At 60.1% G+C, this 27,734-nt stretch overlaps 1 protein-coding gene across 1 annotated transcript; it reads left to right on the plus strand.

Moving 5' to 3' along the window:
• The first annotated feature begins 1,459 nt into the window (after positions 1-1,459).
• Positions 1,460-27,175, plus strand: LOC137150557 (NAC-alpha domain-containing protein 1-like). Its single transcript, XM_067544494.1, has 9 exons — positions 1,460-1,703; positions 10,895-17,347; positions 18,915-19,196; positions 20,479-20,567; positions 22,656-22,739; positions 24,653-24,799; positions 25,267-25,398; positions 26,092-26,214; positions 26,725-27,175. The coding sequence occupies exons 1-9, from the start codon at positions 1,667-1,669 to the stop codon at positions 26,737-26,739; spliced, it is 7,362 nt and encodes a 2,453-aa protein (XP_067400595.1). The 5' UTR covers positions 1,460-1,666; the 3' UTR covers positions 26,740-27,175.
• Positions 27,176-27,734: the final 559 nt, after the last annotated feature.

The raw sequence follows: 27,734 nt of genomic DNA on the forward strand, positions 1-27,734 counted from the left end.
GCCAGTCACAGAGCTGTCAGCTCTCTCTGTTTGGAGGACACGCACCCCCACACCCCTTCTTAAAGAGACAAGTTTTGCAGTGGGGCAGCACGAATTCTTCCTGGTCAGGTCAGGTCTTCGGCTAGCCAGGCACAGCTAAACTCGCCCTGCAGCTCTGCCTCCCTGTGTGCGACAGGGGGTCATCCTTCAAGTGCCTCCTCCCAGGATGCAACACAAGAGTCAACAAGCCCCCAGCGGCGGGGATGAGAGGTTACAAGGCATGCAGCGTAATACCATATGGAAGTGACCAGCGGGACCTAGCTTTTCTATGGCGCCTTTCATCCAGGGATCTGAGTGCGTTAGCAATTAAACAGGCCTCAGAAATAAGGCTTAATTCAGCCTCAGAGTGAGATACATAGAAAGAGAGACACACAGGGCCTTATAGTTCATTGATTTTATATAGGGAGAGATCACGCTGTTCATCACTGAAATGCAGCCACCTCTGGGGTGGAACAGGGCAGCTAACAACCCACATGACATGATGGTACAGGAGCTGTAGCCAGATAAAACTGGGCGGGGGGAACTTTATAAGGGGGAACGGAATTACCCACACTTAACTGGGGTGAGACACTAAAGCACTGCTGACAAGGAGTATTGTGGGGTTTTCAATGCCACAGGAGGTCAGAACCTTATTTCAACACCCCTCCAGAAAACCAAACCAGCAGGTAGCCATCCTGGGGAGTCAGTGCAGCCGTAGCAAGAGAAGAATGCCCCAGTAATTCTGAGGTTTACCTGCCCAAGCCAGCTTAGCTTAGGAAAGCTGACAGGACTGGAGCCACCACATCCTCAGCCTGGGGGCAGAGGCCCAACTAAAGGAGCCTCCCCGGTGCCCTTCACAGGGGGCAGGAACCAGCTCTGCTGCCTCAGCTCTGCCTGCAGAACAGCCAAAAGGCACGGGCTGGGGTGAGGCAGCACAAGAAGGAAATAGAGGAGTCAGCTCCCAGGATGGGACAGGGGAGCTGCTGGCACCTACTTCTCTGCTCCCCTCAATAGCCTCTCTCCTGCCTACCCCCCTACTAGGGAGCCTCTCCGTGCCCAGCTCCCCCAGCAGGGTGAGGGTCACCAAACCGCTAGAGCCCCTCTTTGCACTATGCCAACGCAGCCCCCTCTCACTGGTGTACAACAAGCAGTGACTGCACCCCACAACCCTGGACCTAGCCTAGGACAGAGCAGGACCCCTCAGACAGACAGGACAGGAGGGAGGGAGACAGACAGACAGACAGACAGCCCAGCCCAGCCCAGCCCAGCAGGGACTGACAGGAAGTGAGGAAAAACTTACAGCCACCAATGTGGCTTATATAAGGCAGGATTTTTAAGCCACACCTCCTGCCTCCCAGAAGTCATTGCAGCACTCAGGCTCCGCCCCTTCTCCTCCCTGATAAAAGCCGGTGTCCGGGGTGAGTGTGAAGGTTTGTGGGGTGGTTAGATTCCCTCTAGCTGTGCTCCTCTGTGGTTCCAGTGAACACCCAGCTTCACTCTGCACGGGGGCTGCTGCTGGTCCCTGCCTGTCCCGTTAGAGGAGGGTGATTATTGCTTTTTGCCCTGCTCTGCCTGGGGGGCTCCTTTCTCCAGGCTGATGGAGACTCAGGCTCTCTGAGCTTCCTAGGACGTTGGCCGTGACTCCCCAATGGCTTCTGTAGAGACCCAGCTGCAGCCAGTGACAGGTAAGGCTGCGGCACTGGGGGTGGCTGGTGGTGCTGGGTGTTAGCTGGCCTCCATTAAGGGCTGTGCAGTGTCTCCTGTCTCCTCTGTGGGGCTGGGGGTCAGCTGGGGGGTTAACCCAGAGCTGCCTGCTGCTGGCTGGCTAGTGAAGGGGTTCTGGAAGGCGGTGCTGGCCCTCCTTCTGGCTCAAGGGCTGGGTGTTGCTCACTGACGCTAGTGGTCTTGGCAGCTATGCACGCCTGGCCTTGCCCTGTAAACCCTGGCTGTGGGTCCTGCAGTGGTGGGGTGGTGGATGCTGCCTGAGGGGTTGCAGTGGGTGCAGGGAAGTGGCTGAGCCCTCCTCAGCTTCCCTTTCCTTGCCGCAGGCTGGATGGGGGTTGTTACCGGCAGCTGGCGAGTCCCTACACCTGTGACAATCCACCTGGGTTCAGGGTGTTTCCTGGAGCAGCTGGCAGCTCCGTAGCTGGGCTGTAGGGTCAGCCAGCAATGGGGGGGCAAGGATTAGACACCCCCTTCCCTCCCCCCCCGGAGAGGACTTAAGCTCTTGAAGCAGCTTCTCTGAGCAGCCTCCGTTTTCCCCTTGGCCGAGCTGCTTCTGAGCTCTCGGGGCGAGGGCCGGGCTGGGGCTCTGCACGGGGCGAAGCTTGACGCCGGCCTCCTGGCGCCGCTCACGGCGTGCTGCCCTGTTGGCGGTCAGGGGCCGGCTGGCCTGTGCGCGCTGCAGCCCGTCTGGGCAGGTAGCTGAGGTGCTGGAGGGTTGCACAAGCAGCCCTGGGAGAACTCAGGGGCCTGGCTCCCTGAAGAAACATCCCTTGAGCGGGTTCCCCAGGCTGGCTGCGGCTTGTCCTGGCAGCCTGGAGGCTGCATCTGAGCTGCCCCCAGTAGGAAACTCCTCCCGAACCCCCAGCCCTGGCTGCCCAGGGAGTGCGAAGCCAGGGCTGGGGGTGCTGGAGGCAGCGTATCATTATCTCGCCCCTGCCTGGACGTGGCAGGCTCCAGAGGGAGTCCTGGTGGGGGAGGGGGGCTGCTTTAGCAAGACGCGATGCAGTGGGGATGGGCTCAGGGGCTCGTAAGGAAGCTCCCTGAGCTGTGAGGTCGTTGGATCTGGTTGGGTATGTGGCTGAGCGGCCAGGTTAGCGTGCGGTCGTGACTGGTGCTGTCAAACTGTGGCTGTGTGACTGTCCGATGGCTTGTGGTACTTAACCCAATGGGTTTTGTCCCCCAGTGTCTTGCGCAGCCTGTGCCATGAGCGTCCGGCTAGATTCTGCCTGGGCCTTTGGCTTGTGAAGGACCTGTCACCGCCTCGCCAAAGGCTGCAGTGCTGCTAGCGCAGGACCGCTGCTGCGTTCCACCCCAGATGCAGCTGCATATCTGTGGGGGGTGTGGCTCTAGCTGTGTAACTCTGCAAAGTGCTTTTGGGCTCTGCCCTCCTAAACATGGAGGGCTGGAAGGGACCTTGAGAGGTTGTCTAGTTTAGCCCCTGCGCTGAGGCAGGACCAAGTAAACCTAGACCATCCCTGGCCGCTGTTGGTCCAACCTGTTCTTAAAATCCCCAGTGATGGAGATTTCACACACCCCTTCTGAAGCCTGTTCCAGAGCTTAACTACTCTGAGAGCGAAACTTTTCCTAATAGCTCCCCTAAAACCCCCTTGGTGCAGAGTAAATCCACTGCTACTCGTCCTACTTCCAACAATTGATCCCTGTCGCCTTTCTAACAGCCCTTAGCATGTTTGAAGACTGTTAGCAGGTCCCCCTTCAGTTGTCTCTTCCCAGACTATACGTGCCCATTGCTTTTGGCCTTTCCTCGTAGTTCTTCTAACCTATCATTTTGTTGCTGCCCTCCGGACTCCTAAAAGGTGTGCGCAGAACCAGACACTGCAGTAGCGGAGGACTCCCAGTGCAGAGTAGCGTGGGACAAAACCTTCCTGGGTCTTACCCAGACACCCCTGTTAACACACCCCAGAAGAGTCTCTCTTGCAACTGCGTGACAGTGTTGTCTCCTGTTCAATTTGTGATCCACTCCCCAGATCCCTCTTAGGCAGTACTACTGCCTCGCCAGCTCTTCCCCATCTCGTAGTTGTGCAGTCGGTGGTCCCTTCGGAAGGGAAGGGTTCTCGCCGTGAAACGTTCCCTAAACGTGTAGAAATCCAACACATTGGAACTTTTAGACAGGCAGATCTCGTGGTCTGTACCCTGAAGGGTTTACAATTGAAGGTGGGTTTACAAAAAGAACCTAGACATTTACACAGAGCAGGACCACTCCGAGGTTGCAACCTTCTGCTCTGGAGCATAGACAGCTACTGAGTGAAGGACTAGGAAAGCTCCTGTGTTCTGGAGTAGTGCAGCATGCCGTCTTGTGCCTGTTGGGCCCTCGGGTACCGACTCCTGTCCGAGATGGCACGGAGAGGCCATTAGTCCAATACAAACAGGGGATTCCTGTGTCCCGTGACCTAAACAGACAAGAGATGGTGCTAGGTGAGACCGGCCTAGAACTCAGTGGGTCTGAGCTCGAATCGGCTGGTCCAGTCTGCGAGGATGAAGAAGACTCGGGGCCTGGGCCAAGTGGTAGAATTGCAGCGTTCCACCCCAGGAGAGGGACAGGCACGAGGCCTGACACCCGTGGGGTGCGCTCGCAGACCAGGACGGGCACCGAGGTGCTGCCAGCCGTGACAGCTGCAGTGCACGCTAGGGGTCAGTTTTCTCGCCCACCGCGTAGGCTGTTGGCTGCGTTGCTGTGGCTGAATCACAGCTGTGTGGCTCTGCCGGGGAGATTCCAGCCAGGCAATAAACGGGCCGTGCATCTGTGTAGCTGCGGAAGTGACTCAAGTGAAAGAAGCCAGGTCTGAGTCTAAGGTCCTGGAGTAAATCTGTTCTCTGCCCACCCCGGGGAAACTGAAGTCCAGCAGACGTGGTGCCTGCCCCGGCAATAGGAACCTCCATGTAAACCTGCAACATGGCATGTTTACTGTGGAAATGTGACGCTCCAGGTCTGCTGTCACTCAAACACAGGATGGCCCAGTGGTTAGGGCCCTAACCTAGGACTGAGGAGAACTGGGTTCAAGTCCATGCTCTGCCGTAGGCTCCTGTGTAACCTTAGGCAAGTCCCTTAGTCTCTGTGCCTCCGTTTCCCTGCTGTACAATGGGACAGCAGCCCTGACCTGCTTCACGGGGGGGTTGTGAGGACAAATCCATTACGCTGAGGTGCTCAGATACTACAGCTCAGATATACAGTAATGGGGCAGCAGAGATGGAGAAGCACTGTAGATGAAATGCGACAGCAGGAGCTGGCTCTGGTGAGTTACTTGCTGGCAGGGGCTGTCGGGCTGGAAAACACTCCTTCCTGCTTAGTGGAGGGCGCTAAACCAGTGTCAGCTGGTCACTCCCCCGCAAAAGGCGACTTCGAGTGAGGGTCTCCATGGTAAACCGGGGGGAGGGAAGTGGTTTGCTGTTTCCTCTAGCTGGGCCATGTGCCTCCGGCCCTGGCTTCCATGCAGCTGATCCTGATACTCCTGAGTGTTGCATCTGTTCCTGGAAGCTCCTTGGAGAGACACCAGCAGCACGCAGCACTGTCGGCGTGGGAGAGCGCTCTGCCGCGCGAGTGTCCCAGCAGTGTGGTGCATTGCACACCTGTCTGATGAGCTGGGTGTTCTCTGCCTCACTGGCCTGTTCAGAAAAGGCTGGGAAATCTCCGTAGGGGAGCAGGTGTCCTCTTAAAGGGTGCTCCCCATTGGAAGTTTTAAGTCCATTTTAAAAAAAGCTGTCTTTTTAAATCCACGCCTGGTCTCCCCAGTGAAAGCGGAGATGATCTTTTGTTCCTGGTGTAGCAGTTTTCCTGTAACACCCATCGTGCTCCCAAGATCGAGCTTAGCCTCTGCCGGGTGGGGTGTAAAACCTGTGCTGGGCTCCCTGGGAGCTCTGTGTCCTGGTCAGGAATATCGACTGGATACCGCGGAGGAAAATGGCTAGGGTTTCCCTTCTGTTCTGGAGCCAGGGTAACACGGCTGCTGTGCAAAGCCTACTTGGGCAGGGGAGGTTGGAGAAGCTGCTGATGTCTTTGCTTGGAGCGAACTCTGAGTCGGGGGGGGCTGATTTGGGCGTAGATCTGAGTTCTGGAGCGCAGGCACCTCTGAAGTGAAGCCTGGCAGAGAAGCAGGATTTCATGGAGCTGGATTACCCCCGGTTACATTGCTGGGCATCTGCCACGAAAACCCTCCCAAGTTACTAGGTAACTAATCCTGGGCGCGGGTGACACCTGGAGATGGTGAGTCCAACACGACTCTCCCACCATCCCGGTGGGACAGGGAAGGAGAGAACACAGCCCTGCCGTCCTAACCAGATCCCACGCGACGGGACACAGGCAGCCACTGGCAGTGCTGAGCTGCCCTGGCTTGGTTGGGGGTGGGCAAGGGGCTATGTAAGGACCAGAGCGCCTGGCAGTAACCTTCCCCTGGACTATCCAGCCGCCTGTTGAATCCAGGTTCAATTCTCAGCCCTGGGTAAGCTACTGAATCTTAGTGGCTCAGACCCCATCTAGAAAGTGGGGATTATCCTTCGTCTCAGTCAGAATAGAGCAGCGTTTGGGGGCAAAGACCCTTGTACATATGCCAGGCACAGGGGGCCTCGGCTCTTGGAGGGCAGCCTCCTAGTGCTATTACCCTATCAATAACAGTGTGGCTTTAAAAACCTAGAAAGGCAGCCGCACTGGTTTGAATATGGACCTGCCCAGGAAGGGTAAACGCTTCCAGTCGCAGAGCAGCCTTCACGGTGACACAGCCTCCTTCCCTGGCTGTGCTATGGCCCTGGTTCTCAAGCAGGGGTACGTGTACTCCCGGGGGTACGCAGAGGTCTCCCAGGGGTACAGCAACTCCTCTGGATATCTGCATAAAAAGCATTAGCAAAGTCAGTACAAACTCAAATTTCCTACGGACAATGACATGTTTACACTGCTCTATACGCTGCGCACTGAAATGCAAGTGCAGTATTTCCATCCCAGTTGATTGATTTTCTAATCGTACGGTAAAGCCGAGACAGGAAGCGATCTCCCAGTAACAGAGCTGTGACACTTCTGTATTTTTGTGCCTGATTTTGTAAGCAAGTAGTTCTTAAGAGAGGTGAACCTGGGGGGGTGTGCAAGGCAAAGCCAACTCCTGACAGGGGGACAGTCGTCTGGAAAGGCTGAGACCTGCTGTGTTAGGGGAAGGCTGATAGGAGAGGCGAGGGACTGGGGAATCTAGCTATCTGAGGCCGTGCTCCCGTGATCAGGCAAAGGGGAGCAGCACGTGTGGAAACCCTCTGGCAATCAGCAACATATCACTGTGCTGGGTGGAATTAAGCAAAGGAACATCTTGGTTTGAATACAGGGTGAATTTAATGTCTTGCTGATGGGAAAAATCTCTTGAGGGAAACAATAGACGCCAGCTAGAGAAGGCCTTGAATGCACTTTATTCTTAGTAGCAATCCAGCCTTGGGCTCCTGGGGCTGATCCGCCTTAATGGAAGCTAGAGGTGGAAAAACCATCTGAGCAGTGTGTTCACTCCTCCCCAGAAGTGGCTGCACGTCTGTGAACGAGATGCCTGATTGATATAGCAGGGTCCTTCTGGATGAAAGGGGCTGTGTATAAACAGTGACCCTCCTGCCACCCCCTCCCTCTCAGGATCTTGTCTGTCTAACTTTAATACCTTCCAGATATGAAGGAGGTGGCGTAAATAGGCTTAGCTGCAGGTTGCTCTGCAGTCTGCGCGCTTCATGGTACTTCCATTTACCTTGTAATCCTGGGATTTATTTTTTGTCTAGCCTTCTGACCCACTTAGCCACCCAGCAGCTAAATTGGTTTGGGGTTTGCGAAGGAAATAGGCTTGCCTTTCTCCCTCTGCCCCTTAATTGTCGAGGTGCAGATGGAATGGGGGCTCTGCCATCCCACTGCCTGTCCCTCCAGCCCCCAGCCTGCTGGGGCACTTCAATCTAGATCAGACGGTCAGGGTGCATCGCTAACATTCTGCATTCCCATAGCTGCCTCTGGGCTCTACGAACACGGCGCCCCTTTGGGAAAGCGCCCTCTAGACAGGTATATGGAGGCACAGATCAAATAAGTCTGCAACACTATTGGCCACAGAACTCGGGAGGGGCCTGCCCTTCACACCAGAATACTCCATCTGTAATGCAGCGCGTCCTGTCCAAAGAGCTCGAAGCACTTTACAACTGCTGCACCACTGAGATATGGAATTGTTGCTCTTACGGTGGAGGCAGGTAAACTGAGGCAGAGTGGCGGTCTGCCAAATCCTCTGCCTTAACCTTAAGCCTCTACAGAGGAATAAACCCCTAATTTTGCCTCTTTACAAGTTGCCTGTTCTGCTCTCTTGAATGTGCGCGGAGGTAATCAGAAGGGATGAATTATTAATCCAAGAGGCAGGTAGGAAACACTTGGATTCCTGGAACCACAGGTTCCAACCCCCCAGGGTCCTGCCCAGACCATAATCCTTCTGTCTTGGCTAAATGGAGCTGCATGCCGCTGACAGGAGGAGATTAGTCAAGTCCTGTCTGAGCTTCCTAACCCCCTGTGGTGCTGCTGTCGGAGTAGCTTCTCCTGATGTCATTGGCTGACTGCCCCATCAGCAAATCGCCCTTTCCTCTCCCCCCTGCCCCACCCCAGAGCCGGCAGCACATAATGCAGGCTGTGCGCAGCACCTGGAGATGTGAGGAGCGTTATAAAAGCAGGGGGTGGAGGCAGACGTAGAACTCGGCTGGTGGCTTTAGGGAGGACCTTGAAAGGGGTAACTTGGGTTTCCAGGCCTGTGCCAGTGACGTCCGATTGTGACTAAATCAAGCCCCGGGGAAACGATTTGTCTGAAGTAAGCTGCTTCCCGTCAACAGGGGGTCTAGGGCAGGGCAGAGCGTGGGAGGCATTCCCGTTTGAATAGGTTTGTCTCTTGTGCATTGCAATAGTGCTTACAGACCGAAGCCCAGCAGGACCTCATTGGACTGGACATACGGTCCCTGCCCCAGAGAGCTTATGGAGGGCAAATGGGAGAGAGCACGTCGCTTCTCTTGCTGGCTTCAAGTTGCCCACCAGCTCGGTAGCCGAGCTGGGAAAAGAGCCAAGTTCTGACTCCCAGTCCAGAGTCCGCCCCACTAGGCCACGCTACCTCCCAGCATCCTGGAAAGTCTCCTGGTCTCGTGCATTCGAGAGGAAGCTGCATTCCTTAGTGCTACGTGTCCCCATCCAGCTGACCCTTCTGGGGTAGTGATCAGGCCAACGGCAGCTTCTCCCCAGGCCATCCCTCCCCTTCTCCCTTTGGAGAGGCAGCTGCCTGAGGGAGCCAACGCAAAGGCCCCATATTGTTACTCTCCACTGTCCTCGCACGCTGCGCTTGCTAGGGTGGTGGGCACGACCCTCTCCAGCAGGATTCTCTTCCAGACCCCAGCTACGCAGGCTTGGGGGGCAAGTCAGCCTTTTAATGGACAACTTCTAGAGCATCCAACATGCTGCAGACAGGGTCTGACTCCAGGACATGGCGTTGCCTTTTCTACCTCGGCACCGCGTCCGTGTCCCGGCCTTGGGCCAGGATCTGCTCCGTGGGCTGTTTCCCAGGTGAGACTGAAACCGGAGCTCCTGAAGACGGGGTCCAGAACTCCTGCTCTTCTGAGCAGCTCGAATTTGGCCAGGTCCCCCGTTTACCCTGGAGTGACGGCACACCTGGGGAAGGCAGTGTTTCTAGTGGATCAGGAAAGCCTCCACTTCCTGCTCCAGTCCGTCCGGTAGCAGGTTGCATCACTACACAGCTGCCGCGTGTCGGTGTCGGGTGAAGGGTCTGTTAGACTCAGACTGAGTTGGCAGGTGTCAGCTGGTAGGGTAGCAAGTGCTGGAGCCCTGAGAAATCCTGCTTGTAGTGAATTGCTGCCGCTTTCCCATCAAACCTGGGAACTGCATCTTTCCCTGCTCCTCTTCCTACCTCCCCCAGGGAGCTGCTGAGTGACCTGACACACAACATCACTACCAGCAAACCTGCACTGGGTGTGTCTAATGGAAGCACATGGGAGGGGATGGGTGGTCTGGAGGGCAGGGGGTGGGATTGGAAATAGGATGTGCATGTGGCTGTGAAAAAAGCTAGTGCAGTCCTAGGATGCATCAGGTGAGGTATTTCCAATAGAGAGAGAGAGGTGTTAGTACTGTTATACAAGGCGCTGGTGAGACCTCATCTGGAACAGTGTGTGCCGTTCTGGTCCCCCATGTTTGAGAGATGAATTCAACTGGAACAGGTGCAGAGCAGGGCTACTAAGATGATCCGATGAACAGAAAACCTGCCTTATGAGAGGAGACTCACGGAGCTTGGCTTGTTCAGCCTAACCAAAAGAAGGTTGAGGGGAGATGCGACATCCCTCTGATGTATTTACAGAGCTAAATGCCAGGGAAGGAGAGGAGTTATTTAAGTTCAGCGCCAATGTGGACACAAGAACAAATGGATATAAACTGGCCGTCAGGAAGTTTAGACTTGAAATTAGATGCAGGTTTCTAACCATCAGGAGTGAAGTCCTGGAACAGCCTCCCAAAGAGAGCAGTGGGGGCAAGAAACCGAGCTGGCTTCAAAACTGAGCTTGATGAGTTCATGGAGGGGATGGTCTGATGGGACAGCCGAGTTTGGCACTTAGCTGATCTTTGATTACTGGCGGTAGATATACCAATGGCCTGCGATGGGACATTAGAGGGGGTGGGTTCTGAGTTGCCCAGAAAAAATTCTCTGTAGTATCTGGCTGGTGAGTCTTGCCCACATGCTCAGGCTTTAGCTGATCGCCATATTTGGGGTCAGGAAGGAATTTTCCCCCATGGCAGACTGGCAGAGGCCCTGGGGTTTTTTGCCTTCCTCTGCAGCATGGGCACGGCTCACTTGCTGGTGGATTCTCTGTACCTTGAAGTGTTTGAGGACTCCCCATCTCCCTGGGGCTGGAACCGTGGTTTGAGCTGATGCATGGGAACCAGAGCACGAAGCTGGCTGCTCGAAGGGCATGGTCTGAGTCGCGGTGAAGTGCAGACCCCCACCAAGGGGGGCGGGAAAGCAAATGTGGGCTGTCAGGCTTTCATCCAAGGGGTCCAGTGGTGACCCTGTAGGGCCGAGTCCCCGTAAGCGCCACAGGCTTACTGCCGCTGTGCCTCTGTGCTGAGCGAGACTCAGCGTCTCTCCGTCTGATCTCTCCCCAGGTGGCTCTCGGAATGCCTCCAGCGCCTCCACCCCCAGCGGGGACGCTTTGCCCCCCAAGGCCCTGACTCCGCTACAGGCCTCCCCGACAGCAGCCCCCGACTGTACCTGCCCCTCTGCCATGGAGCCCACCCTCTGCAAGCCAGGAGGCCTGGCCTTCCTGCCGGCCAAGAAAGAGGACCGGCCCCAGCCCGAAGGCGCCAGCTGTGACACGGCCGTCGGCAGCTCCCCCGCGGGCCTGGCTGCGCTGAGCGAGTGCGGCCAGGTCCTGCTGGAAACGCCTCCCAAAGCTTGCCTGGCCCCAAGAGGCCCCCGGGAGGTGCTGAGCATGGAGACGCTGGACACCAGGATCGTGATGGGGGAGGAGACCCGGTGCGGCAATGGCAAGAGAGACGCAGGGGCGGAGCTGCATGGCTCGCGGCCGAACGCGACGGCTCCAGTGTCCGAGGCAGCTGGCGCCGGAAACCTTGAGGCCGCCGCTGGAGCGGGCTCCGGTGACGAGGACGATCCGCTCCCAGAGAGCAGCTCGGTGGCGGCTGGGAAACTCTCTGCCCAGACCACGCCTGTGGAGCCTCCCTGCTTAAAACCAAGAGACAACAGGCAAGTGTGTCTCTATCAGCCGCCTCATCCGCTGCGCTGGGAGTCCGAAGAGCCGAGCGTGGCGCTGAAGGAGAGTGCGTTTTCTCAGGGCCAAACCATGGCTGACGTGCCTTCCCCATCTCCCGGGCCCGCCAAAGACCCCCTTGGTGAGCTGGCAGAGCTGGGGCCCTCGCTGCTCCCACACGTCAAACCGGTCACCGATCCGGACCTGTACTTCACCGCCCCGTCAACGCCCATCAAAACAGTCTATTCCCACCTCAAGCACCACCCCTACGCCAAGGACAGCCTGAGCGAGGAGCAGAACGACACGGACAACGAAGGGCTGTGCTCTCCGCCCACCTCTCCGTCGGGGTCCTACATCACAGCCGAGGGCGGCAGCTGGGCCTCCTCTGGCACCTCCAGCACGTCCCCGTCCTGTTCGCCAAACCTGATCGCGGAGTCGGAGACCATGGAAGCCTCCTCTGCTTTCGGGGAATCTCTGTCTGAGCTGGAGCTCTCCGAGGAGCCTGCTAGATTTGCCAGGAGCTCCTGCCTGTCTCCTGAGCAGCCGGAGGAGGAAGAGGAAGAAGGTGGTGTGTCTTTGGACAGACTCTCCTCTGGAAACGCTGCTCCATCTTCGGCGCTGGCGGAGGAGGAAGCGGATGGCCAAGCCACACCGGAAGAAGAGTGGGACTCTGAGATTGCTACCTCTCTCGCACAGGCCCCTCAAAGCACAGAGAAGCCAGGCGAGCCGCTGCCCGCTCGGGAGAAGGTCCTGCCCCAGCCAGGAGGAGACTCAGGGGATGAAACCGAGCCACTGCTATGCACCTTGGGCAGGCAGCTCCTGAAGGTGGACCTCTTCCCCTCCGACACAGCGAGTGCTCTCCTGGGGGCCGGGGATGCGGCGGAAGAGCCTCTGGAGTCCTGTTCCCCCACCGCCTTGCTAGGCCTCCCCTCGGAGTCCAGCAGCCTGTCCGGGGCGAGCTGCTCGTCGGACGCGGAGACTCCCAGCAGCCTGCAAGCAGAGACCGCCGCCTCCTCGGCAGACCTCCCGTCAGACTTCGCAGAGGGCCCGGACAACGACCAGCTGATCCCCGCCGCGCTGCTGCCCTTCCGCGGGAGCCTGATCTTCGAGGCGGAGGCGATGGAGATCACGCTGTTCCCTCAGGGGGAGACGGTGGAGGACGACGACAGCACCTCCGCCTCCTTCTTGCGCTCCCTGTCGGAGAACTCCATCAACGAGGGGGTGGACGAGTCCTTTGCCTACCAAGACGACACGTCCCCGTCCTCCGACTCCGCCTCCTACGACGGGGAGGAGGACGAGCGGCTGTACAGCACCGAGCGGTACGCGGCGGGGACCCCCTTGGCTCCGGAAGGAGAGAAACCGGCCGCAGGGGATCCTGAGCCGAGTCCCTCCCGTTCGGGCAGCGAGAGCGAGATGGAGACGTCCTCGGATGCCTCCGACACTGATGAGGAATACGCGGCTTTCTCCGCTCTGGAGGTGGAGCTGGGCCGGGTCCCCCCCGTGGAGGTGGAGGTGGGGTTGGAGCCAGAGGGTAACGTGGATCACCTGGATGAGCTGAAAAGAGCTGAGGAGGATGAAGACAGGAAGGCAGAGAGGCCTCACCCAGCCCAGCACGAGAGGAGGCCGACATCCGAGCCGGCAGGAGCATCCACGCTGCTCGTCGAGCCAACGGGGGTGCCGGTTGCAGAGCCTGGTGACTCTGAAGAAAGCACGGGCAGTGGCAGCATCTCACCCACGGGCCGAGGCTGGAGGCCCTCTCTGAAAGCAGGTGGCCCAGCAGCCCCCAGCGGACCCACGCCGAGGGCTGAATCTGACCAGGAGGATGACACGCAAGGGGAAACGGGCTCCTCTTCCGAGAGCTCCCTAGGGCCCCGGTCCTTGCTGTCGGACGCACAAGAGGCCCTGGAGAAAGGGCTCCCCGACTCGGGCGAGTGCCTGATCGCCTGCTTCGACACGGACGAGGAGGAAGAGGCCTTCCCTGGGCTGGACGTGGCCGTGGAGAACGCGGTGCCTGTGAGCCAGCTGGCTGCTGCTGACACGTGCCTGGTGCCCTGGCACGGCCAGGCCGGGGAGGGATCTGTGATACCCTTGCCATGGAGGCAGGAGGCCTCTGACCCCACTGAACCAACAGCTGAGGAAGCCAGCGACGCCTCTGCCTTCGGGGCTGGTGCCAGGCTGGAGGCGTCTGAGGGGCACCTCCTCGGCCAGGACAGCTCTGATCTAGGAGGGGGAAGGCCGCTGGAGCTGGGAAGAAGCTTGGAGCTCAGGAAGGAGGACGGTCATGTCGCGGCCCTCCTGGGAGCCTCTGAGGAAGCCAGCTTGGAACAGCCTGAAGTGGCCCGAGCTGACAGCGAGCCAGCAGGAGAGGGCCAGGTCGCCTGCTTCTCCTCCTCGGAGGAGGAGCAGCTAGAAGAGGCCTCCTCGCTCGATCAAGTCAACAACAACCAGGAGCCAGGGGAGCTGTTCTTGGAAGCCGACCTGAACTCCCAGCCCCCTCGGAGACCAAACGACGCTCAGCCAAGCACACTCGTGGACCCAGCCGGCCCGGACGAGCCCACGTTGGATGTGGAAGCGTATCAGCCACCAGAGCCCCTTCTCCCTCCTGGGGATGCCATGGGGTCTGCTGAGTCCCAGGGGCTGGACCTCCACAGGATGCAGGAAGGCGTGCTGGCGCTGCAGAGGAGGCTGGATGGGAGCAGCAAACTCTTCAGGCCGCAGGAGGGCGGGGAGCTGGACGCGAGCTCGGAGCTGGCGATAGAGACCTACGTGAAAAAGTACTTCAGCACAGCTGAGTTCTCACTGCTCCCTCCGGCCACGGCCGCTCCAGAGAGCATCGAACCAACCTGGGGGCCAGAAGCCACCGGTGAGGAGCAGCTGCTGGCAAACGGCGGCATTTGTGCTGCAGTCTGGCTACGCTCAGGGACAGACGAGACCAAAGATTCCAGAGATCCTCAGCTGGGTGAGAGCAGCCCTGCCTTGCCCAGCGGCTGGGCACCAGCAAACACAGACCAGAATCAAGAGGCACCCAGGATGAGCACAGAAGAGAAGCGGCAAATGGAGACAGCTGCAGCGCCTGACCTGGAACCCAAGATTGGTGCCTCCCCTGTGGCTGCAATGGGAGAGACCCAGTCAAAGCTGGTGGCTGAGGCTCTGGAGAGCCAGGGAGAGCCTGTGGAAATGGCAGTGCCTGAGCAGGGAGCCGGGGATAAAAGCCACGACCTGCAGACCAGATCCACCAAGGAAGCCACCGATGGTTCTGCATCCGGAAGTGAGGAATGCGGCCACCCGGCGTCTGTCTCGGCTCAGGTTTGCCCCCCAGGAAACCTGCTGGAAGCGGAATCTCCCGCTGCAGCTGTTCTCAGGCCAGCGCTGCCAGAACCAGAGGTTCAAGCAATCCAGGCCACAGTAGCCTGCAGCTCCGGTCCGGACTTGCCGGAGCTGAGGGACAGTAACATGAATCTACTAAAAACTGCTGGCTCCGAGGCGCCCTGGGCACTTCAGCCAGGCGCTGGAGAGGATCCGTCTCCCTCTGATCAGGACTCGTCTGTCTCAACAAGCGGCAGCGAGGACAGAGAGCTCCAAGGGGAACCAGAAAACGCTGCCACAGAAGAAATGGCCAGAGTAACCGGAGACCAGCCCAGCCGCAAAGAGCTGCCTAGTGAGAAGGGGGCCCCTAACCAAGAGCCGTGGGCGGCAAGCTCCCGGCTTCCTCAATCTCCGGAAGTGACGGCTGCTGTGAAAGAGGAGATGGCCGCTCCGCGGGAGAGCACAAGTCTTGGCAACCTGCCGGAAGAGGAAGTGCTCGGCTCGGAGGCTGCTTCCGAAGAAGGGGTCAGCCTGACGGATGAGGAAACGGGCTGGGTCTCGGCCTCCGAGGAGCGTCCGCCAGGAACTGCCCTGCCCGATGGAGACAGGGCCGCGGCACTGGAGGAGAGCGTGGAGCCAGACACAGAAGAGAGCTCTCCTGCGTTCAGCGATGACCTGCCCAGCGACGATTCCCTGGAAGGAAGGCAGACGCCAGGCCCTGCGGTCCTCAGCCCACCATTCCATCGTGACCATGCAGAGACAATCCCGGCAGGCTCCACGCGGGACGAATCGCACGAGGCAGTTTCCTCCAGAGATTCCTCCCCAGAGCCACCCGACACCTCACAGTCCTTCATGCACACGGACTCCAGCTTCGTGGCCTCTGAGGAAAGCACCATGCTGGCCGAACCCACATCCCCCAGGGCGGGGAGAGACCAGGAGACTCCCGCACATGCAGAGAGCAGGCTGGCCCAGCTGCAAGAGGCTGATGGGCCAATGGTGCTGAAGGACGTGGTCCCACCGCTGGAATATCTCTGCACCAGCAGCAGTCTCTCTCCTGTGCATGAGCAACCATGTCCGTCGGCAGAAGAGCCCCCACAGCGCTGTCTGGCTGTGTGCTTGCACAGTGCTGCCCTCCGAGAAGGTCCACGTTCCGCTCGCTCGGAGCGCGTCCAGCTAAGAGCCGACATGCTGGCGCCTGGCACTCAGCAGCTGCTCTTCACCGCTTCCCGGGAGGAGATCTACATAGGCAAGCCTGCTGCCCCAGGCCGGCCCTCCCCAGGCGCTGGGGACAGCGGTCCCAGCGAAAGCCTGGAAGCAGAGGGCGCTGCTGAATATTCAGGGACAACCCGCGTGGGCCCAGAAGCAATGGAATCCAAAGCCGCTGTTGCAGGAAGCCCGTCGGTCAGCCTTGGACTTCCTGAGCCATCTGGTGCCTTGCTGGAGAAGCCTGCTGTCCCACCAGCCGCGTCTCCCGAGCGGCAGCAAATCACCGCCATGCTCCAGGGCTCCTTTGGGAACCTGCAGGCCTCCCAGCTCAGAGCGGGGCCCCCGTGTCCTGCGAGCGGCCAGCTGGTGACAGAAGCACAAAGTGTCCTTGCCAGCCTCAAGCAGAGGGTCTCGGAAAGCTCCTCCGGGGAGGCCACCCCCGACTCCTTGGAGGTTGGCGAAGCACAAGAAGAGGTGGCTGAACCTGAGCCTGAACTTGGCACCTCTCCTCTGCCCGGCGAGGCTGAGCGCGCGTCTGAACGAGCGCAGCCGGGTCACCTCTGTGAAACACTGCCCGCGGCGGAGGCAGTGCCCAGCCCCATGGTGCTCACATCCCCTGCCGGCAGCAGGGAGTCGGCGAGTCCTGTGCCAGAGGAGGTGGATCTCCCAGCAGAGGAAGGCTCCAGGTCCTTGCAGGAAGAGGCAGCCCCGGCTACCTCTGGAACTCACGCCAAAGACCAGGATGCAATGACCCAGAGCCTGGAGGAGCCCGTGGAGCCAGGTGTCTCGCCTAGGGAGGAGGAGACCTGGCAGGGTGCTGGGGATGCTGGTGTTGATGGCGTCACGCTGGAGGTCAACCAAGCAGAACACCAGCAGACAGCCCCGTGTCCGGCAGAGCAGGGTGAGCAGCAGAGCCGAATCCCATGGGAAGATATTGAAAGCAGCAGGGAGACCGAGACGCTTCCAGCTACTGAAGCAACCAGTCCATTGACATTAAGCTCTCCTCCTTCTGAGCCCTCGGCGGCTTCCCTGGCTAGCGATTCCCAGCCTCCCGGGTCTCCTCCACCAGCACGTGGCCCCATCCCTGCATCAGCTACCCTCCAGCCAAGTGGGCCTGCCTCGCCGGCAGCAATTGTGGAGGAGACGCCTTCCCCGCCTTGCTCTGAACTCCTAGAAGTGCCTCCTGTTTTATCCGTCCTGCCACCTTGCTCAGATGATCCTATCCGAGGCCAGAAAGACAGCTCCGGGCTCCCCGCGTCTGAAACACTTGCTGTCATAGAGGATGCTCACGCTCGAGACCAGCCATCTCTCCTGCTGGATTCCAGGAAATACTTGGAAGGTAACGTCCTTTCTTCCCTGTCCTACTCCTCTGCGGGCTAGAACATCTGCCAGGAACGCCCTGGTCTGCTGGCACGCTGCCCGGCTCAGGGAGGGTAGAAGGCTGATGCACGACCCAGCAAATGGGCAGGTGCTAACGTCAGAGAAGGGCTGGGTGGACCTTGTACTGCTTGTCCGGGGCTCTCCAAGGATAGGTTACTGCATCGCGAACCGCCACGAGCGGTTCTGGCACCGTCCTGCAGAGACGTGTTTCTCCGAAGGCCCTTGGCACCAGCCCTGCTCCCTTGGGAAAGCTTCGCTGAGTCAGAGCAGGGAGAAGCTCTCTGTGCATTTGACCCGAGGAGCTATACAAGGGCTTCCCCAGTACACCAAGGGGACTACACCCAAACCCTTGCCACATGAAGGCCCCCAGTTCTGCTCCCGTGTGGCTCCGGCAACGCCTCTAAGGCTCTTCCAAGGCCAAATCCAGGCCTCTGGCGAGTCCCATGCCTCTCTTGAGCGAGGCTAGATGCTCCTCGCATCCTGTGAGCCAGGGACCGTGCGCCCCAAGCGGGGCATGCTAGCGGGCAGTGGTGGAAGTAGCAATCACGCTAGTATCTCAACATCCCACAGAGCGGTGGTGCCGGGGCTAGCCGCCTTCCCTCCAAGTTGGTACTGAACTATCACCCGGCCAAGGGGAAGGGGCTTTCCCTGCCGCTCTGTGCCGACCTTGTGATGCTCCCGAAGGCCAACTCCTCTGCCTGCATCTCCCGGAGGGGGCAGCCCTTTCTGCTTAGCCTCTGGGCAGGCAGCCCCGCTCTGCTAAAACTAACTAGGCCACTCTATGGAGGAACAGCGGGAATTATTAACCAACGAATCGCTGCTCTTAATTTGGCATCCCCCAGAGGGCAGGTCTGCTTGTCCCCCCCTGCTGGATGCCCATGTGGTGCTTGGCAGGAAAAGTTGCATTTAGTCTTGGCTGGAGATCTGACGGGTCGTCTCGAGAACTGTCCTGTCTCTGATCTCGGTGGAGCTATGCCACCCTGCATCAGCTCCGAGATGTCTGCTCTTCACTGTCCCGGCTGGAGGGTGTCCTTGATAGCCAGATCAGCGCTAGCGTGCTAAGAATAGCGTAGCCATGGCAGTCCGAGGGGCTAGCCAGCCCAGTACGTACCTAGCGCTGTGGATGGGGTCACGCTCGACCTGGCTAATCTCTCGTGCCCTCATGGCTACGCACCAGTTCAGAGTGAGCCACGGCTGTCTCCGTGAGCAGGAATTCATGCCTCCAGCTTGAAAAGCAGATGTGTCCAGAGGGATCTGGCCAGGATTCCCTCTGGAAGGAGCTGGGTGGAGCAGGGGTTTTGGAAGAGGACTCCTGGGTTCTGGGCACAGCGCTGCCACGGACGTTAGCCTTGAAATTGCTGGGAGAAACGTGTCCCCGTGCAGCTGGCGGGTGGGGTGGCTCTTGGGCTTCATTGTGCCCAGGTGTGGAAATGCTTTCCTGTGTTGGGAGGAGGGGAAATGGGGGGAGGCTTTGGGGGAGGGGGGTTGGTAAGAACCCAGCCTAACACCACCTCCTTCCCCCGCAGCGCTGGAGAGCTCCGTGCCCCCAGTCCCGTGCAGAGACCGCTTCCCCAGGGGCAGAACCCAGCTGCCCGGGAACAAAGACGCCCGAGGGAGGGGCTCCGCGTCCATGGAGGAGAAGCGAGCCCACGGCGGCTCCATCCAGTCGGCGTCGAGCTCGTCCAGCGAGAGCGAGCCACCCTACCGCTGCCCGGAGCTCGAGAGCCTGCGGGAGCCTGCTGCCCTGACGCGGCTGGAGGATGAGAAGCCACTGGTGGTGCAGAGAAGCTGTGACGTGAATCATAAAGGTACCCGCTCGGGCACCATGTAGGCCTCTCCTCTCCGGGCCTTTGAACGCCCTGCCCTAGGTTTCTTCTGTGGCAGGCCTGCTTCGGAGAGGGGCCTGCGGGGCTGTGCATGCGTCAGCAGAGCCTCTGGGGAAAGCACCCTACAGATCCCAGGCCAGATTCTCTGCTGGACGTCTGCGTATCTCCACGGAGCTCAATAGAGCTCTTCTAACCTTCCCCAGCAGAGCCTCTGGCCCCTGGCAATGGACGGCTAGGTGTCCCAGAGCCAGCCCAGGGATTGGGGGGCAAGGAGGCAATGCACGATGCAGGGGAACGGAGCTGCCCTGTGCACACCTGCAAAGCGGGGAGGCTGGTGCAGTCCTTGTCTCCAGGCCGAACGGCCGCCCAGCCCTGGGTTCCCATAATACTGCTGGAGAGCATGTGCTTGTATGCAGGCAGCAGCTTCCCGCAGGCCCCCCTGCCGTCCCTGCCCTGCAGAACTGGGTCTAAACATCCCAGACAAAAGATGGGAGGCGAAGTGTCTAGCCTGAGGTCGCTGGTGGAGTCAGGAAACCGCTTAAGTGTCCTGGGCACTGGCCTGGGACCCAGCCGCTAAGTCACACGGCCTCCTACAACTGAGGTGCAAAGCACACTGGGCACCCCAGGTCCCAGGAGTAGGGGGCATCGCGCCTCGTGAGCAAATGCCAATCGGAGGAGGAACGTCTCGGTTGGATAAAGGTGGAATAGCTGCTCCTTCCACCCCAGAGGTGGCTGCACTTCTCTTCTAAAGCCACCTGGATCCCCTTGAGATGGAAGGTGCTGTGTAAATGCCAGACAGGGCACTGGACTGGGACCTAGGTACAGAACACAGGTCTCCTGGCTCCACCACTGATCTGCAGGGTGACCTTGGGTGTGTCCCTCCTGCCACTTGACTAGAAGCTCCTTGGGGCCAGGGCTACCCATGTACAGCACCTAGCACTGTAACAGCGCCTAGGGACTAGTCCCTCCCGGAACAGAGCTGGGTGCATCGCACCCATTGTGTCCTGCACGCCGGCTCCCAGAACACCCCACTGCCTCCTGCAGGGCAATGGATTCAAGGCCACTGCTGGAAAGGAATCGCTGCTGCGGCTTTCAGCCTGCGAAACCACTTGGTCAGCTGCACAGGCTATCCATGCTCCTTGGGGTTGTGACTGAGTGCCCGGGGCTGGGAGGGGATTGAGTGGTCTCACCTTGGGCGATAGGACTGGCTAAGAGGGTCGAAGTGCCCAGCCATCGCAATCAGGGTCTCCTCTCTCTCTCCCAGGCTCTTGCAACGACTCGGAGAGCAATGACGAGTCTCTTCCGGAGCTGGAGGAGCCGGACATCTCGGAACCCCGCACGGCTCAGGCTCAGGTACGGGGCTAACCGGGGAGGAGCTCGCGGAGCTGGAGCCGACCGCAGGAAATGACTGAATTTGTCTGAATAACCAGCTCTCGCGGGGGCCTCCGGCCGGGGAGGGGAGGCCAGGCCGGGGATACAGGACAGCCGCAACTCTGCAGAAGACAGGCTGAGCGCTGGAAACAGCAGGCCGTGGGAGGGGGAACCCCTCGCCATGGGGTGGGGGTGGCCTGAACAGATCTCAGCGTCCGGCCTGCCCTGGTTCTATAACTAGATGGGAGGGAGGGTGCTGTGCTGCTCCCCCCACCTGGATAAATCAGGGGGTTGGTACCCAGGCTTCCCCATCAGGGTCTCCACCCCTGTAGGTGTCTGCGCAACCTGCTGGAGTGACGCGGCTGTAAGCTGCCCTCTGTGTAGCCCTGCAACTCCTTGAGTGGCCCGAGTGGCCAGCTGTCCCTCGCTGTGTTGTGATCCCTGCCAGGGTGGCATCGCCATCTCTCAGGGCCAGCCTGGTCTCGGGGGGGCCTGGGAACGCTTTGGGGCAGGGGCAGTGCCTGACCCAGCAGCAAGCACTCCAGTGTCCGTGGGGCAAGACAGGCTGGCTTCCTCCGCTCTCCCTCCAGCGCCATCCCGGTCCGGTTGAACTGCCGGCTGGGACCCAGTCACTTGTGCTGAGGGGCTGGGGATAGCCTGCGGCCCAGGCTCCTAGACCCCTCCCCATCAGGGTGCCAGCTGTTATGAAGGCAGGCATTGCTACTGTCTGGAGAGCCCTGCTCCTCGCCTGGCAGGGGGAGACCTTTCCCCAGTGGGGCAGGCTGCGCGGGAGCCCCAGGGGTTGGTGCTGGCATGAAGGAGACGCCGGCTCCCACGGATCCAGGGGGATCTGGGCTGCTGAGCCAACAGCCCCAGCTGCTGCTTGTGAACGAGGCGCTCGGAGAGGCGCAGCGGCCATCCTGCCAGTGAGCGGCAGTGCTGGCTGCCAAGAGGAAACGCTCGTGGTGCCGTTCAGAACTGGGGCTGGAGGGGTGGGGCTGAAGCAACAGGGGGTTCCCAGCCTTGCATTTTAGTGTCTGCTGACCAAAGAGCTGAAGCTGGTTTTTGTTTGTTACTGACACAGTAAATCTTTTACTGACCTCACTTAAAAATACCATAAACCAGACGACACCGTCTAAGTGTGTGCTCGCTTTACAAACACCTCCACGAGCAGGTTACGAGGGTGGTATTACAGCTCTGCGCCCGTGCTATTCTGTGCACAGGGATTCGGAATCACGCAGCTGTGTGAGCTGCAGCTAATTGATCAGTCAGGTCTGGGCGCGTGTGACAATAGAAAACAGGAAAGGGAGACTCCTGTTCAGCGTGGGTTTGAGACGAGTGATTCTGAAGGACAATCCGTGTCCACACACAATGTTCTGTTTCTACCCAATTCACGGACACTTTCATTTATTTACGGGTTTATGGACAGGGTTAAAATTGTACATTTTTTTACTGACCGTCCATAAATTTACATTGGCAACCCTGCACTGAGCACACACACACACTGCTTTGAAAGTGCAGCAGGCGATCAACGCCCGACGCCCATCTCGCCAGCTGATGGCAGAGATGGGGAAAAGTCGCTGTAGTTCCCATCCCCTGTGGGCTTTAGACCTGCCCCTTCCCCCACATGCATGAGACCAACATGTGGGCTCCCGTGTCTGTCTCTGGGTTGGGAGGGGAAGAAGGCAAGTGAAGTTTGAAACCATTGCTACCTGGCCCAAGAGAGGAAGCACTTGGGATGCCAGCACAGGCGGCCGGCATGACGATGGTCTGGCACTCCAACACCATGGGGACGGCAACCCAATGCCCAGCACTCTGGGTCTAGCACAGACTGTGACATGGGGGCAAATTACTTTGTGCATGTTTCCCCAGCTGGAAAAGGGAGGGGAGGGACGTACCCTCGCGGGGGGGGAAATATTCCGGCTTAGCCAGCCTGCCGCTCGGCCGAAAGGCCGTGTTCAAGCCGTCCCCGGTTCCAGTCTGCACGTGGCTCCGTTCTTCCCTCTAGATACCGGGACGTGCCCCTGCCCCGTGGGGGAGCTGCTCTCACAGGGCATGTCTCTTTTGTAGGCGCAGCTGACGCACTCGCTGGGCACCGGGGAGGAAACCATCAGCAAAGCCAAGCAGAGCCGGAGCGAGAAGAAAGCCAGAAAGGTCAGCATGGCACGAGGGGAAAGGGGGGCGTTCGCGTCGCGTCCCCACTGCCCGGCACTCTGCTCAAGGGAAGGGGGTCAGAGGCCCCTGCTGAAGGGTGCCCATTGGACAGCCCTCTCCCCCAGGACCACAGAGAGCTGGTCCAGCTCCCTGGGTGGGCTCCGGGCCTCCTGCCGTGGTGCTCAGAGCAGCCTCCTGGTGCCCGAGTGTGGCAGGAAGCCCTCGGCCTGCGATCTCCTGGCCATGCCTTTCTCGAGCTGTCCAGTCTCGGAGCAGGCCTCGCTTGCTATTTGTGAGGGGCAGGTGGAGTCTGAGTCCCTGTCCTGCGAACTGGGACAAGGCCCCGCTGGGTTGGAAGAGCACCTGAAGGTCAGGCCCAGGCCAGGCCTGCATCAGCCGCCGGTTCCCATCTGCCCAGGCTGTGACTCGGCGCAGCGGCCGGCGCGGCCGCGTCCTGCTGGACTGGCCGAAGAAGGTGGCACCGGAGCTGGAGGGCGAGCCGGGGGCTGGGGAGAGGGGAAGGGGTCCCAATCCTTCCGACACAGGAGGGCACGAGGGGCAGGGCTGTGGGGCTGAGATGGGAAGCCCTCGTAGCGAGACGGGCCAGGCTGGCTGAGTATACGCAGGTGGGTGGCGGATTAGGGGCTGGATAAGACAGTCGGTGTTCGTCACGGGCTCTGGAGATTAGCCCTGATTAAAATGCCTCTGACAGGGAGCAGGCTCTGCGGCCGGGGTCTTTGCTGTGTCTGCCCAGGGATTGTCTGGGTCTCCCAGGGGACAGGAGCACTGACGTCCCTGGTGCTGCTCGGCACGTGGGGGTCAGGCGCTGCCCGTCAGCAGGCAGGGGGTCGTGAGGGAGGCTGGGAGAGGAGGCGAGGGGTGGGATCCTTTGGAAGCTGTCCACTCCCCGCCCTGCTGCCGGATGCTCCGCCCGGACCCAGGTCTCCTGTGGCAGCACCGCTCTCCCGGCAGAGCGCGGGACTGACGCCGAGGCGGATGGGTGACTGCATCCTGGAGCGTGGGCCCGGAGAGAGACTCCATTCACGGCAGTCGCTAACACGCCGTGAACAGCCTCTTGTCTCCTGTCCGCGCACAGCCCCAGCGGAGAAGCTGCCCAGTCCTGCCATCACCAGACTCCCCCGGGTGGGTGGGATCCGTGTGTCTGCAGGGCTAAGCTCACCCTCGGCGCTGAGGGGCTCCGGGCTGCGGGGGTCACAGGCCTAGTTTTCCCCAGCCTCTGCGTAAAGCAACTGGCCTGTAAAATCCCTAGTGCGGGGGCAAGGATGGGGCACCAGGCGTGGAACCTGTTGCTGGAGACTGACTCAGTCACTCCGAGCCGGGAATCCTCCCCCAGGTGAGAGGCTTGGCTCAGGCCTCTGCGGGCCCAGGGGGGGTGGCGTGTCCTCCTCGAGCTAACCACCTAACGCCAGCCAGAGGAGGATGGGTCTTTGGCTGCACCAAGCTAGCCAGGGAGATGGGGGACTGGCCCCACCATGGCTTGCTGGGAGCATCTCCTGCCAACCTCAGTGGCCCGCGCTCCTGGTCTGCCTAGTTCTGTGTGAGCTGGGTGTCTACAAAGGGCTGAACCAGGAATGCACCAGCAGGTGCTGCCTGTGGATGCCCCAGGCCTGTGTGGCTGCCTGCACTTGGATATGGAGGCCATCCAGCATCGCTGGAGACTTTGCTGAGCGGTGCAGAAGTCGGGGCCAGCCAGCCATGGTGAATGTCCTTCCATCAGCACTTCCATTGTGCTGGCCAAAGCCCTCTGCCGGGTCACTGCACAAAGACTGAAGGCCTGATCCCGGGCTGGGGCCCGTGAGGCTCTGTTCCAGGCTTCCCAGTTCAATCGCTGCAGCGGCCGCGGCTGGCGCTGCCTGCAGCCCGTGTAAACTGTCCGTCCGTCTCCCCTCCAGGCCATGTCCAAGCTGGGGCTGCGTCAGATTCACGGCGTGACCAGGATCACCATCCGGAAATCCAAGAACATCCTGTTCGTGATAACCAAGCCGGACGTCTTCAAGAGCCCGGCTTCCGACATCTACATCGTGTTCGGAGAGGCCAAGGTGAGACTCTGCCGTGCCGGGGGCACAGCGACCCCTCTGCCGTGTGCGTGTCCAGCAGGTGACCTGCTGTATTCCACCTCCTGCTGCACACCAGAACTAGTCGCATGTGCAGGGGGTAAATCCTGGATTCCAGGGGGGTGGGCGAGTGACTCTCCAAGGGATGCCCCGTGAGCAGGGCCTGGATCCTGCAGTGATGACGAGTCTGACTTGCTGTGGCTGGTGTGAATGAGCCTCCGCTCCGGGAGGAGGAAGCTGGCTGAACTCCAAGAGCTGTAGAAACTTGGGGGGGGGGGGAGATTAGGTGTCGTTCCCCCCCCCCCCCCCCCGATGTTCCCTCACTCCATGGCCCTCAGGGCTGGAGGCAGAAGGGAGCCTGCGGCAACAGCTCCAATAACTCCCCCGCGGGGAGAGTGGCGGCCAGGCCTCCCACGCCGCCCGACCGCCCTGACTCTCTCCCGTCCCTGCAGATCGAAGACCTGTCACAGCAGGCGCACAAGGCGGCGGCAGAGAAGTTCAAGGTCCCGATGGAGCACTCTCCCTTGATCACCGAAACGGCCCCCACCCTCACCATCAAAGAGGAGAGCGAGGAGGAGGAGGAGGTAAGGGCAGGAGGAAAGAAGCTGGGGCCGCAGCAGTCTGGCCCCGAGCTGCCTGACAGGAGCCGGCCCCGTGCTGGGAGGCTGAGGTTTGGAGAGCGATAAGGGAACCGCTTCGCCAAGATGCAGGGCACCAGCCATGAGGCCGGGGGAAACGTGTGTGTCCATGTTCTGCTGGCCTCTCACTGGAGGCTCCTTCGGGCAGGCCGACAACTCCAGCCTGTCCTTCGTCCGGCCTGGGTGCTACAAGCAGAGCCAGGTTCTTGGTAGCCAGCTGGGGTGGGGGCCGGCTTCCTTCCAGTCCTGTGGAGCTGGATGGTGGGGGAAGAAATAGTCTAGTCTCTGCCTGGGGTACGCTGGTCAGTGATAAATGGGGGGAAGGCAGGATGCTGCACCAGCCACTGGGGGGCAGCATGGAATGCCGTAGTGCCCCCCAGGTATAGGGCCAGGGTTCCACTCTAGAGGGAACATTTCCCTCCCGCTGAGCTTGCTGGGACTCCTTGGTTAGCCCAATCGGCTGGCTGGCATGACGGCCGCGTGGCCGTCCATCAGGACAGGGCTGTCGTGGGGCTGGCTGGCTGGAGGCAGGAAGGTGGGCTGCAGCGAATGCTGGCTGGCTGGAGGCTACCGAGCTGGACTCTCAGCACTGCCACCCTCCCTGGCTGGTGCATGATTGTTTCTTCCTCCTCTCCCCAGGTGGACGAGACCGGGCTGGAGGTGAGAGATATCGAGCTGGTGATGGCTCAGGCCAATGTCTCGCGTCCCAAAGCCGTGCGGGCGCTCAGACACAACAACAACGACATCGTCAACGCCATCATGGTAAGAGCCTGGCCCCTGGACTGTGCCTGGGCTGGACATGAGATTGGGGCCTGGTGGGTGGGCGCCCCGTCACGGATGTGTCCCACAAGCAGATGGAGCCTCCATCGGGGGAAGCAATGCCCCAACTTCAGAGAGGGAAACTGAGGCAGAGAGGAGCACGTCTCCTGAGGAGGGAGTAGATGGCCAAGCCAGGATTAGAACTGGGGCCCTCCTGGCTGCCCGTGCTGTGCTTGGGCTACTTGACCTGGTGTGGCTAGAGAAGCTGCACCCCTGAGCCGGGCGGGGGGGGGGGGGGGATATCGAAGGCATGGCGGAGATCTGAGCAGGACCCTGCACTGCTGGACACAGCTGGTGGCAGGGGCCATTTCCCCTTCCAGCCAGGCGCCCCTTGGGGCTTTGTCCTGTGTAATGATGCTGACTTAGGCCCCCTTGTAGAGATCCAGGGGCAAACCCCCAGTGCTCCGTTCATGGTACCCTGCCATCCCCATCTAACCCTCTGCTCTCTTACAGGAGCTGACCATGTAGCTGCTGCCCCGCTGTGCAGACAGCCCCGCCCCTCTGTATAGATGCACAGTTACTCCTGCACAACACAGCTGGTACTCCCTACTCTCTAGGACTGCAAATATTCCTACTAGGTTGCATCTCCAATGCTGCTCAATAAAATGGCCTCATGTATTCACTTGAAACGCATGCTGCTTCGGCCTCCTTTCTTCGCCCCCCGGCAGCGCCCGGCTCTGGCAGGGTGGGGGCAGGGCTTGCCTGGCCCCTTAGGCCAAAGCTCCAGGTCAGTGGGGTGGAAGTGGGAAAGGAGGGCAGGGCTGGTCTACACAGCAGCTGGGCCCAGGTCTCTCAACCAGGCAAGCCAGGCAGGGGCTAGTTCTGCTCTAGCTGGAATGGCTGGGCGGAGGCTGCGGCACGGCCTAGCCCCCCATGTGTGGGGTTGAGGCAGGCTTGGAGTGTGGGGTGAGCCTCTGCAGCTACCCTGCTGCCCTGTCCACTCTTCAGCAGGCGGGTGTGAGAGGAGCTGGCATGGGGGTCTCCTTGGCTCTACCGGGCTAGGTCTGGTTCCCCAAGTGCTGGGAGAACAGGGCTAGGCCTAATCTCCTACCCCCTTCCCTTCCCAGGTAGGGCCTTGCCCCTCTGGCTCAGCCAACAGCCGGGGGGGGAGGAGGGGGGGTTCAGACAGAGCAGCCCCCCATGGTCAGCACTCAACTCAAGTGTCGGAGGAGGCCTAGGGCCTAACCCAGGAGCATCCTAGGGAAATCACAGCCCCCCAGCCCCACTGGAGCTGCAGGGGCTAAACCAGGGAGCCTCAGGGAGGGGGGTCCCATGGCACTCAGAGGAGGGGAGTGGGGGGGGGGGAAGCAGCTCTACCCTGTGCCACATGTGAGCACAGAGCCCCCGGCCAGCCAGGGATGGCATTTAAAGGGCAGCAGGGCTAGGCCAGCTCCCCTGACAACTGACACAGGGATGTCCCCCACCCCCACCTCCAGGGGCCCTGCAGCAGCTGTGCAGGGGGG

This window comes from Emydura macquarii, unplaced genomic scaffold (assembly GCF_026122565.2).
Source record: "Emydura macquarii macquarii isolate MOO-44397 ecotype Brisbane River unplaced genomic scaffold, CSIRO-AGI_Emac_v2 contig_973, whole genome shotgun sequence".
In the NCBI taxonomy this organism is placed as follows: Eukaryota; Metazoa; Chordata; order Testudines; family Chelidae; genus Emydura; species Emydura macquarii.